This window comes from Onychomys torridus, chromosome 9, assembly GCF_903995425.1.
Source record: "Onychomys torridus chromosome 9, mOncTor1.1, whole genome shotgun sequence".
NCBI classification, from domain to species: Eukaryota; Metazoa; Chordata; class Mammalia; order Rodentia; family Cricetidae; genus Onychomys; species Onychomys torridus.
The window spans coordinates 54,757,632-54,770,564 of record NC_050451.1 but is presented as its reverse complement, the minus strand read 5'-3'; the positions used below and the strand labels follow the sequence as shown (position 1 = coordinate 54,770,564).

The 12,933-nt window shown below is 45.4% G+C and overlaps 1 protein-coding gene across 2 annotated transcripts in view; it reads left to right on the top strand.

Moving 5' to 3' along the window:
* The window catches only part of Ptk2b (protein tyrosine kinase 2 beta), a 125,865-nt gene that overhangs the window by 89,648 nt on the left and 23,284 nt on the right, over nt 1-12,933 (top strand). For both annotated transcript variants that reach the window (XM_036199253.1, XM_036199254.1), the window contains 6 exons: nt 9,789-9,851; nt 10,024-10,078; nt 10,476-10,616; nt 10,883-10,957; nt 11,441-11,542; nt 12,434-12,551. In XM_036199253.1, coding sequence (XP_036055146.1) covers nt 9,789-9,851; nt 10,024-10,078; nt 10,476-10,616; nt 10,883-10,957; nt 11,441-11,542; nt 12,434-12,551 — 554 coding nt within the window. The remainder of the gene's footprint in view (nt 1-9,788; nt 9,852-10,023; nt 10,079-10,475; nt 10,617-10,882; nt 10,958-11,440; nt 11,543-12,433; nt 12,552-12,933) is intronic.

The following is a 12,933-nucleotide window of genomic DNA, read 5'->3' as shown; positions in this document are numbered from 1 at the left end:
ACCCCCATTTATGGAAAAGCAGCTTCAACATCTGACTGCGCATTGTGGTTACCTGGGAGGTAGATACACTAGAGTCCCACCCTTGGCTCAGTGGTCTACAAGACCTATGTGGGACCTTAGAAGATGAACTTTCAGTCAGCTTTGGAGGAGGTTTAGAGGCAGTTAGTTCACTGGAAGTGCTGGAAGACTTTCAGGAATGTTTCCAGGGAAACCCTGACCAAATGTCACTTCCAGTTAGCCCAATGTGTCATTCTGGGGGAGTTCTGACTCTACCCATAACTTCTAAGTTGACTGATGATAGAACTCTGTTGCCACTTCCATGGGACTGGGGCCTTGGAGAGAGGTTGATGGGCTCCTTGGTGGGGGAGCTGTGCAAACAGAAGGTGTTATGTTAGCCTGTTAAAGACTTCTCGTAGCCTTATAATTAGTGGCAGTTGGTTCCAACCAGCCAGGACCCATGAGCATCACCATAAGGGTCTGTCATCTTAGGTGCTCAGAGCTGGTGCACCAGGGATGTCCTGAAGTTTGTTGCATGTGCCCCTGTCTATCTTCTGGGTCTGCTGAAGTCCTGGAGCCCACACCACACACTACAGGAGTGTTCTCAGAAATGAGACAATTTGGAAAAGCAGCTCTATTGAACTTGGTATTTGTGGGGCTCAGGCCAGACTGTGGTGTCATTTTGAGACTCCAGGAAGCCCCCTGTCCATCTCTGCTTGCAAGTGATTTCATTTTCTTACACTCTCCAACCAGCTCCAAACTGGTAATGGTTATAGCCCAAATGCCAAGCATGGTACTCAAGGGCTAGAAAACCAGAGAGGTGTCTTAGTTGACTTCGAAAGAAAGTCTCATCAAGAGTGCACAATGTTCTGGAGTCTGTCCCCTAATCACTGTAGGGTGTCCCCAAGCCTGTACTTGTTTCATGATCCAACATCCTGCTCCATGTGTCCTAAACCTTAGAAAGAGTCAAGCTCTGACTCTGAGGCCCAGGGATGTGATGTTCCAGAGGGGATGTGGAAAACATCTGTGCAAACCTAATAGGCTTTCAGGCCCAATGAGTTTCAAATGGAAAGGTAGAATACAAGGCTTACATGGTAATGTGGTGAGTGGATCTTTAAAATCAAATTACTGCTATTTCTCACCAAGAGTAGGACCCATTTCTGAAAATCAGACCAGAAGGCAGAACCTTCTAGAACTGTGGTTCTTTGCTGAAAGTCATGGGCAATAGTGCCTCGTTCTACCAAGATCAAGGGTTGCGTAACCTGCCTACAGATAAATGACATCACCAGAAAAAAATAACATATCCTTTCCTGGCTTAAAGATGTATGACATGAGCATAAGACAGGGGACTGGTGACATCAAGCCTCAGGGGACCGGGTTCCTGTTGAGAAGAATTGAGCTGGCTGGGAAGAACAAAGAGTCTAAAGTGGGATGCCTGAACAGGACTCTTGAGTCTTCATTTGCTGTGCTGCTCTTGACAAGTTACTTAACCTCTCTGTGCCCTGATTTCTTCATCTTTAAAACAAAACGAAACGACGTTAACAATAACAATCTTGGAGGGCTGTTAGGATGCATGAGTTAGTTAATACATTTAGAGTTCTTAAAACAAGGACAGGGACAGATGTGTCCTAGAATTAGTTGTTTATTCATTGACTGTATAAGAGGTCTAGGATCTGGAGAATCCCAAAGAGAGGGAGAGGGGCCAGGAGGAGGTCATAGGCCCTGGCGGGTACCCAAAGGGTGACCAGGATGGAAGAGAACTATGCAAGGAAGAGCAGGTAGCCTACCTCTGTCTCTGTGGCAAGTGGGCAGGCTAGAGCCCCTTCTTATGACTCTTAATTCTAGTTGTGGTACAAGATTTCACATGTGCCAGGCAAGTGCTCGAGCACCAGAATAGACCCCTTGGTCCCAGTTTACTCATTTTTGTTATCTAGAGAAGTTTTAGGTCCACAGCAAAGATGAGCAGAAGGCACAGGGATTTCCCATGACTCCTGGGCCCCAGACATACACAACTTTCCTGACTGTGAGTATCCCTCAAGAGCAGTGTGATTCCTATGGTCGATGAATACCCACACATGCACCAGTGCCCCCCAAAGCCCACAGCTCACATCAAGGTTTACCTCAGTGTCACACACTGTGAGTGTGGACAAAGGCATGTGGCCACTATCAAAACGCCACGCAGGAGTTTCACTGCTTTGAACAACTGCTTGCCTCTCCCTCCCTGTCCAACATTCATCTTCTTATTGTCATCATAGTGTCGCCTTTCTCAGACTGCCACACAGCTGAAATGATGGTGAACTGACATCAATTTGTTTATTATTTATAGAGGAGTTCTTTATAGATGCCAAATACATCACTTTGTGTAAATATCCTACTGCAAATTAAAATATGAAGTTCATGGGCCACATGCTAGAAGTTGGTCAGAAAGACCAGGTAACTTATCTTCTTTGACCTGAGGCTACCAGGAACATTTCCCATACCCAGGGCAACAACTGACTTTCTGAACCAAAGAAGCATGGTGAATGTGTCACTCAGGATTTGTTAGGCAGTGACTGACAAGTTAAGATTAGGATTAGAGAAAGAATACTCACCTTGCTTTGCTTCAGAAGGAACTTATCCTTGTGGTTAACCTATACATGTTAATAGCAAGTTAACATTTTTCTTACTGCCAAGTGGATTTGGCATGTCTTTATTTTCTTTATTCCTGGGGATTGAGGGTGGATCTGTCATGAGTCTGCACCCGCCCATAGACTACTGCCATCTAGTGTTTGCTTCTCAGAATTGCAGGCTTAGCCTGGGGAGAACCAGCCAGTATTAGAGGCACTCCAAACAGGTGCAGCTTCTTCCAGTGATGGGTTTTCCTTGACTGTTACCCTGATAGAATGATCTCAGCACAGGGCCCCTGGGGAGAGCAGGGTCTCTAATTGCCCTCCAGGACCTCTGAGTGATGTATGGTGGCTCCAAACATTGGAAACACAGGAATGAAGCACAATTGAGTTATTAGGAACTTCTGTCAATGGTGGTTCTATGACCAATTTGCAGGGCACAGAAGAAAGGGGCCATCAGGGATGGAAGGAGTGAGCTATGAAAACTGCACACATCAGGAGACTGGGGCTATCTGAGCCTCCTTTTCCTAATCCAATACTATTCTATTCACTACTTTCTGAAACATTATAAAAACGCTGCTGGTTTGGGGTCTCATCCTTTTTACCCTTATGCTTATGTGTTTACCCTTTTGCTTAGCAGAGTGTTTTCATTTTTGACACGGGACCTTATGTATCTCAAGTCACCTTTAAACTCACTATGTGTCTGTGGACAACCTTGAATTCCCGATCCTCCTCCCTCTACCTCCAAGTGCTGGGATAACAGGCAGTGCACCACCATACCCAGCTCAAAGCTCCTTAAAAATACTGTTCAAGTGTTTTGTATACATATTTCTTTTATTATAAACCTCAAATCCCATTCATTCATTCATTCATTCATTCATTCATCCCACAAGGACTGTATCCCCAAAGTGACCTTAAGGTACCACACTCACTTGTTCTGGGAGGACAGTCTCTTCATAGGATTCATCCGCTCTGACTGGCATAATCTTTTGTTCCCCTCTTCAGCCTGAGAAAGGCTCTGTTTTTAAGTTTTGTTTTTGATTGACACATAGTAATTGTCTGCATTCATCAACATATATGATTTCTTTATGGTAAGAATCCTTTCCTGTTGCTTTTGGAATATTACATTGTTATTAGTTTCAGTCACCCCACTGTGCAGCAGAGCATGCAGCTGATTTCTCTTCTCACACTTTACCATTACAAGGTGGTCAGGGTGTGGGGTGAACATGTTCCATATTCGGTCAACTTCTTTAAATTGTGTAAGTTGGTGCTACCTGCCCAGCTTTATCTGCAGGGGGCATTTTAAAGCGAGTCTAGGAAGCATCTATTTAAGGAAATGATCATCCACTCTTCCTGATGAGCCAGCCCAAGAGTCTCTCCATTTTGAAGGCTTTTCTGTCCCCTGCCTTGGGGGACATCTTCCCCAAGCTAGACACATCTTCCCATGAGCTAGACTGTGACATCAGCCAGACCCTCGACTTTAGGTTGGTTCTGTCTATGTTGGCAAATAAAAACTTCAGTGACTTGGTGTCTTAGTTTTTTCAATCCTTTGCAATCTCAAAACCCATCCCTGGTGGTATACTTCATCCAACAAAGCCACACCTCTTCATCCTTTCCAAACAGTTCTGCCAACTGGAGACTGAGTATTCAAATGAGCCCATGGGGACCATACTCCTTCAAAATACCACATTTCTCTCCTTGGTCCCAAAGGCTTGTGGTCATATCACAATGCAAAATGCATTTAGTCCAACTTCAAAAGTCCTCATAATCTATTACAGTCTCAACACAGTTTAAAAGTCCAGTCTTCTGAGACTCAAGGCACTCTTTTAACTGTAACCACATATAAAATAAAAAATCAAATTACATACTTCCAGCATATAATGGAACTGAATATACATTACCATTCCAAAAGGGAGGAAAGGGGGCACAGTGAGGAAATATGGGACCAAAGCAAGACTGAAAACTAGCAGGGCAAACTCCAAATCTTGTCTCTCTGAATCTAATGTCAGAGGGCTTAGATGACTCTGCCCCTCCAGATCTGCTGACTACAACATGCTTCTCTCCCTTGGGCTGTTTACACTTCCTGTGTGCCGCTCTCCCTGACAGATTCTCCTGGCTCTCAAATATCCCATATGTTGGGATCTCCAGAGTAACCCAGGCTTCACTTTCATGGCTTCATGCAGTGACTTTCCAGTGTCTCCATGCGAGACTCCCACACTACACATCTGGTTTCAGTGGCTTTCCTTAACCATGGAGGAAAATTCCACAGCCCCTTTACTCACGTGTCCTTCATGACTCTGAATCCAGGACCATGTAGACAGACTGCCAAGTTTTACGTCCCGTGTGGATAGAGCCTGGCCCCTTGGACCACATTTGCAAAAGATCTCCTTTATTGTTGCTTTTCAGTAGCAGAAAATTCTTCAGACCTTTTCTTTTTACAAGTTGGAAGCTGAGCTATGTGTTGTCTTCCCAGAGAACAATGTCTCTTTATTCTATTTCATGTCAGGCCTCTCCTTATCTCTCAGTATAAGCATTGGCTCCAACATTAAATTTCCTGGTCCTCTTTTTCTCTTTAAACTGTATATTACGTATTTCTTTTTGCCCTGCTTGCTCCTTTTCATTGCAGATCTGCATGAGAGTGCTTACTATTAACCATGTGACAGAGTCAATATTAGGCTGTCTTGAAATCTCCTCTACCAAGGAAATTAATCCAATACTTTTTAATTTAACCTCAGGCAGATTCCTAGGACAAAGGAAGAAAGCAACCTCATTTTTTTTTGGGGGGGGGTCCAAATATCACAAGAATGGTCTCTAGCCACATCACCAATATTGTTCTCCTCTGGAACCTCTTGAGCTGGTGGTCTTCCATAGTCCACAGGGCTCTCAGCACCACTGTCTTCCAAGCTCCTACCAGGATGGCCCACTAAGCTTCACTAAAGCATCCAACCACTTTCCTTGTTCAGAGTCCCAACATTTTCCACATTCCTCCAAAAAGCAGCCGTTGGTCCTGTCATAACAATACTCCATTTCTGATACCAACTTAGTTTGATTTCGTTTTTTTTTTTTTTTTTTTTTTTTTTTTTTGTGATGAAACACCATGATCAAGACAACTTATAAAAGAAAGCACTTAATTTGGCCTTACAGTTTCAGAGGGCTTACAGTCAAGTTCATGATGGCAGAATAAAGAAACAGCTGAGAACTCGCATCTTGATCCACAATCACAAGGGAGCGAGAACACTGGGAATGTTGAGAGTCTTTTGAAACCTCAAAGTCTGCCCTCAGTGACGTACCTCCTCCAACGAAGCCACACCTCCCAATCCTTCCCAAACAGTTCCACCAACTGGGGACCAAGTATTCAAACATATGAACCTACAGGGATCATTATCATTCAAACCACCACATATGGTAATTTAGAAAGAACTAAAATCCTCTTTTCTTTTGGTTCCTTGACAATCGGCATTTGTACTGTTAGAACACAGCTGTGTGAAGCAAGCCAGGGTGTGCATTACCTAGGGCACATGTTGTAGCTCACTCAGTCCACAGTGAGTGTGAACAGTCACACAGTCTAGAAGAGTAAAGTAGCAATTAATGAGGCAATTCCATGTAGTTTATCTGGTAGTTAAAAGAGGTTTATTTTAGAGTAACTTACAACCAGTAAAGGGGTCAGTTACAGGATCCAGGAGAGGTGAGATGTAGTCCAATGTGGTTCTCTGGAGAACTCTGACTTGGTCTGCAACCCAGCATCCAGGATCACGAGGAGCCAAGAGAGTTGGCATGTACGCATCTCAGGTCTTAAGAGGTCCCTTGTCTTGGCCATGCCCTAGGGGCAAGTCATAGGCAGATGTGGCAGTTACCTACTGCCTCACTAGGGGCAGTGCTTCAAGGTCAAAGCTGGAACAGCTACCCACTACAGAACAGTCCTGGGAGGTTTGCTCTGAGGTTTTCCAGGGATGTGATAGAAGCAGGTATCACTAGCTTGGGAAACTTTTAAAGCTTCCGTGATTGACCCTAGAACTTAATCACAAGGACCCTTAGATAGGTGATGGAGGCACCCTGGACATGCCCCTTATATCTCATAGTTGAAGCTCCTCCTGCTACCCAGCCATCCTGTGATTTCCAAGTTTGCAGACCTGACCTACATAGGCTCCCCCTACTTCTCAGGCACTGCTCTATCCAGAGAGAAGTTGAGGAGGGAAAGAGCCATGGTCTTCATTTCCTGAGTGCTCTCCTCATTTAGGGACATTCAGGGCTGGGTAATTTCTTGTCGTGATGAGATCTTCATGTATCCACACTGTAGTACACATCTCTGCCAGCACCATGTGGAGCAACAAAAAACAGCCCCAGATATAGGTAAGTGTTCTAGGCTGTGGGAGATAGTGTCAAGTTGCCCCCATTGAGGACACTTGGGCCCATGCAAAGCCATATGATGGGAATTTGTGTAGTAAATTAAACATATGCAGCACAACTACAGATTTTAGTTTAGGTTAGTTTTGAGGCAGTTACTCATTCTGTAGCCCAGGCTCACCTGGAGCACATTATATAGTTCAGGCTAGCCCCAGACTTTTGACACTTTTGCTAAATGCTAAGATTCTAGGTATAACCATATTCTTTGTTTCATTTCCTGGCTTCCTTTCAGTTGATATGGTTTAAGACTTTCTATCTTTTTTCTTTGCTTGGAAAAAAGGTAGGATGGAGGTATATTCCAATATTGTTAACTAGAATTCAGTAATATTCCCCAGGCAATGATAAATCATCCCTGCCACACTATACTCAGCCAAACATGTCCCTTCTTGATTAAGAAAAATAAAATGAGAGGTCTTTGAGTTTTCTACCCTACTGCATCCCATCCCATGGCATTTGAAACACATTCAGTGTGGAGGCTCCTGTTGTACTGTACCTTTCTCACTATGGGCCCATTCTCCAATCTCTCTCTTGCTTTGTGTCTCTTTTTTCTTCTATGTCAAACAGTGAAAACAAACGCAGATAATGGCCTGGTAAGGTGGGAGGGGACCTTACATAAATGACTTCTCGATGAAGTTTATACATTTTCTTCATATATATGACATCTAAGAAAGGAGTTAACTTTAGTCTTCATAGCCCCAGGGGATCACTAAGAGGAAGGAACAGGGCAGTCCTTGAAGTACATATGTAATGGTGGATAGACTTCCTCTGAAGACCATGACCTTGGGATGTTTACATAGCCACTGGTCTCACGACACTCATTATCTTAAATTTTTTTTCATGTAAACAAGTAATACTAACTTATATGGAATGCTGAGAACATGCAGGAAAAGTAAAGAAAAAAAAAACTCCCTAAAAGTTTCTAAAATTTACTTAAGCAGGGGTGACCTTGTCAATAGGCAATTCTATTCAGAAGTTTGGTTTTCTACAATTAATATTAATATTTATCAAGAGGTAACCATCTCTATTGCTTTATTTGAGAGTATACTCAAAGGTACTGAGTCTTAAAAACTGTTTAGGAGCCGGGCAGTGGTGGTGGTGGTGGTGGTGGTGGTGGTGGTGGTGGTGGTGGTGGTGGTGGTGGTGGTAGTGGTGGTGCACGCCTTTAATCCCAGCACTCAGGAGGCAGAGCCAGGCGGATCTCTGTGAGTTTGAGGCCAGCCTGGGCTACCAAGTGGGTTCCAGGAAAGGCACAAAGCTACACAAAGAAACCCTGTCTCGAAAAACAAAAACAAAACAAAACAAAACAAAACAAAACTGTTAAGGATGGGGCAGTCCATGTTGGATGTTGGGGGTGGGGCATGTTTCTCCTGTGATTCATGGTTTTCTTTGCCCAGAGTATGGAAATACTTCCTTGGAATCCTCAGTTTTTAAACAGTCTTATTTATATTTATCTTTTAACTGATCAAGCATAAACATTATGGGATCTGGAGAGATGTCTCAGGAATGAAGTGTGCTTACTGTTCTACTGAAGAACCAAAATTCAGATCTCCTGCCTACACGGAGCTCCTCATAGAGACCTATAAACTCTAGCTGCAAGGGATCTGGCACCCTCTTCTGGCCTCCATAGGCAACAGTGTGCACACATGCACATGCTAGCACATGCACAGACATAAATCTTAAAACAAATATTCTAGATAAATAAAGCGTGAGGCTAGAGCATTTCTATGTTCTGGTTAGCTAAGTTCACTGTTCCAGAGTCCTGAGTACCACCTGTCTGCTTGCAGTGTTAGTGCAGAAGTATGCCCAGGTATCTGCAGCCATCTGCGTTAAGGGGACCTGAGTGACTATAATGTCAGGTCAAGAGTAGGACAAAGTCTACAATAGCTGATGATTGATTCCTAGTCACAATGGCCTTGACAGTGTAGAACGTCTGGTGCACTTGAGGGCATTGTCTATTTCATTTCATATTAAAAACTGCAATTGCTACAAATAAGCTCTTATCATAATTTATACTATCACACTCTGTATTATTATTTATAGTGTAGTACTTGTTACTTTATATAGCCATAATACATGATTTATAGTCATATAGAATATATTATTATATAGATGCATTTCTTAAAGATGGGAAATTTTTATATTATCTAGCAATAGGATTATTATTTTCATTTTTTCCTGTGAGTTCTAAAGTTTTATATGTACTACAGTTAGTAATCTAGATGGAAATGCAAACATACACACCCACACTGGGAGGTGATGTCCCTGGGCTGAAGGCATGAGGGCCAGCTGCCCTAGATTATTTGGTTTTAGACATGTCACATGCACACGTGCATGTGGAGGGTGTGGAAGAGGTCATCTTATTGGAGTCACTTCTCTTCTATCATGTGTGTCCTGGGGACCACACATGGGTCTGCAGGCTTGGTGGCAAGTGCCATTACCCTCAGAGCCTAAGGGTGGTTTATTTTTACTGATGCTGATAGAACTATTTTCTCACTTGGTTACACAGCTGTGAAACCAAGGGTTAGAACCCCAAAGCACAAGGCTAGAGTCTCCAAGGAATGGAGTTCATGGGCTTCCTCTTTTCTTGCAATTTCATGAATATCTGGTTTTATCGCTCTTTGAATCTTGCCCTCCTCCCCCCACAACACCCCCCCCCATGGTCCCTTTATCTGGTAGAGAAAGGTGCTTGAAGGCCAACACATGGAACTAGATGTCCTTCTCTGAGGGCTTCACGTTCCAGCGATCAAGCCTTCTCAAGGCCATCTCTCCCTCTCTCCCCAGGAGATTCTTCAAGGACATGCCTCACAATGCATTGGACAAAAAGTCCAATTTTGAACTCCTGGAGTAAGTTCCATGTCCCCTTCCCCAGTGTCCTGCTGTCCTGTTCACCTGTCTATCTCCCCAGCCCAGAGCCCTAGGACCCAGTTTCCTGGTCTCCAAATCCTTCTCACCTCCCTTTGGTTTGTCAGAAGTCCAGTGTGTGTGTCGAATGCGGCTTCTGTTTTCCTTCTTTCAGAAAAGAAGTGGGTTTGGACCTGTTTTTCCCAAAGCAGATGCAGGAAAACTTAAAGGTGAGGGAAGCAGAGAGTAAGAAGCCCAGTGAGCCCTGCTCGCTGTCTGTGCTGTGATAAGACCCAGAGGGATGGGAAGAGGAGACTTTACGGCCTTGGGCTACCTGACATAAGACAGCTGTGTGGTAGGCCCTCCAGGCCTGGGGATCAGGATGAGGTGCACCTGGCTCAAGACTGCCTTGGAGGCTTGATTCATTTTATGACCTGCCTCATGAGAGTCCATGTCTCCTGCCTTCCATCCCAGGGTTAGGGTGAGCTTCCGCGGAGACAGGTGTGAGCTTTAGGGAACGCATGTGGGCTTCTGTTGCGGGGCCCCTGGGAGCCATGTTGCAGCAGGTCTCCACAAGACCTAAGGCAGGAACCTGAACTGACTCAGCACTGCCCAACCCCCTCCCAGCCTAAGCAGTTCCGGAAGATGATCCAGCAGACCTTCCAGCAGTATGCATCACTCCGGGAGGAAGAATGTGTTATGAAGTTCTTCAACACCCTGGCAGGCTTTGCCAACATTGACCAAGAGACCTACCGCTGCGAACTCATTGTAATGGCCTCTTCTTCTTCACTTTACTCCGCCTGACCTCCAGGCCTCTGGGATGGGACTTCAGGGGTCCAGTGGCGGGGGGGGGGGGGGGGGGAGAAGGTGGGTGGGACAGAGAAGCGATGGGAAGAGGTGAGCTGTACAGTGGAGTTTAAGATGAAAGGGCTGGAGAGATGGCAGTGAAAGTCTACCTTAATGAGATGTTCTTAAAGTGTCTGAATAGGGCTGGGCGGCACGGGAAACCGACCCCCTTTCTCCTTTTATTCCAGCAAGGATGGAACATTACCGTGGATCTAGTCATTGGCCCTAAAGGCATCCGTCAGCTGACTAGTCAAGATACAAAGGTAGAGAGAGCCCACAAGCGAGTCTCACTTCACTCCAGCTCAGAGGTCTTTCCCTCTTCCCCGGCTCCTGGTCTGCCTCCCCATCCGCTCTTCTCTCCAGCCCCCATTGCTCAGAGCAGACTTTATAAGGCCATGCCCTTGGTGTAGATGCATTGAGAGGATCTGAGGATAGCAGCGGGTGTCAGATGGGGGAAGGGGAGGAGTGAGAGAGTTCTTGTGATGCATAAGGAAGAGCCTCTCTCAGGACTCAGTTCGGGCTCTACCGCCAATTTGACATATGGTCTTGACAAGAGGACCTTCCTCCCTTCCTCTTCTCCAATGTGAACATCTTGGGCTTCTGAGATGGACCTTCCAGCCTCATTCTCTCCATCCTCAAAAGAGACTCCCTGCTCCTCACCCCTCATCCTCACCCCCACCTTGACCAAAGTCTTTGATCAGATCCTGGGGTTGAATGGTCTTCAACTCTCCCTGTCTCTTTCGCAGCCCACCTGCCTGGCTGAGTTCAAGCAGATCAAGTCTATCAGGTGCCTCCCATTGGAAGAGGGCCAGGCGGTCTTGCAACTGGGCATTGAGGGTGCCCCCCAGGTGAGCATCTCTGGGGGACCTGGGAGCTCTGTGGGTGAGATTTATTCAATTCAGCCTGTCCAAGACCAGCAGGCACTAGAGATTCTCTGTTGACGGATCTTATTAAGAAAACTGTACCCATGACTGGCAAGATAAAGACACCTACCACCAAGCCCAATAATCGAAATTCAATCCCCTGGCCCCAGCCCATGTCGTGGAAGGAGAGACATGACTTGTATGAATTGTCCTCTGGCCACTGTGTTCACACAGTGGCAACTTTGCGTCCTCTCTTCTCCACACCCTAGTAAATAAATAAGTATAAACCAAAAATAAAACTCTACCCGGTATCCAACCAAGGTTCTATGATAATGATAAGATTTAAGGAAATATGAAAAACATTTCTTTATTTTTAGGAAAGAAGTAGAAAAGGCTTTAGGGTAGGTAGAGGCAGCTGAAAATAAGATACAGAGCAGAAGTCTAACATTTAGCAAATAAGCAATGATTTAGAAATCAAGATCTGAGGTACCTGGGGGGCTTTTTTATAGTTAGAAATATGGGAGAGACCTCAGACCACCAAACATTTGTTTCTCTCCTCCTAGCAGTCTGTGCTGAGCCTCAAGTCTTACTCAATTCCCACTTCTTAGTTTCTGTAAAATGTAAGGTCTTGTGCTGTCTGCTCAGAGATCAGAATAAGGGTGACCCAGACTTAGCCTTGTGACAGAGAGCACTGGGTAGGCAGCGGGAGGAATGGCCAGTGTGCCCCCTGGTGGCCATCTCTCACAACATGCACAGTACTCCAGAAAGGTGTGGGCAGAATCCCACAGAGGTAGGGCCAGGTTCTGTAACCTTCCAGTGGGATGGATTCTAGCTGAGGCTCTGCTTTCCCACTTGTGGTTGGCCTCTTCTCTGCAGTCTTTGTCCATCAAAACCTCGTCCCTGGCAGAGGCTGAGAACATGGCTGACCTCATAGATGGCTACTGCAGGCTGCAGGGAGAACATAAAGGCTCTCTCATCATGAATGCCAAGAAAGGTGGGTTTCTCTTTGGGGATAGAACAGCCTAGAGGTGGATGGCAGAGAGAACATCCGGCATTGGCCTTTAAGTGGAAGCAAAGAGTTTGGGAGTATGAGGAGGTACTGAGTCAATTCTAGAGGGTCAACTACTGGAAACAACGTTTGGAGGAGCCATGTTTGCTGTCGCTGGCATATCAGAGCTTTTGCTAGCATATGGCTGTTCTGTTCTGTGTGACCCTGATCGGGGACCAGTCAGGAAATGGGCAAGGCTGGAGCATGTGATACGGGCAAGAGGAAGTTTACAAGGAGGGTTCTAGTTCCAGCCCAAGTAGTTTCCACTGTGGTGCTGACTGACAACCTTAGAAGCAGTGTCCCATCCACCATCCATCCAGGCCCGCAT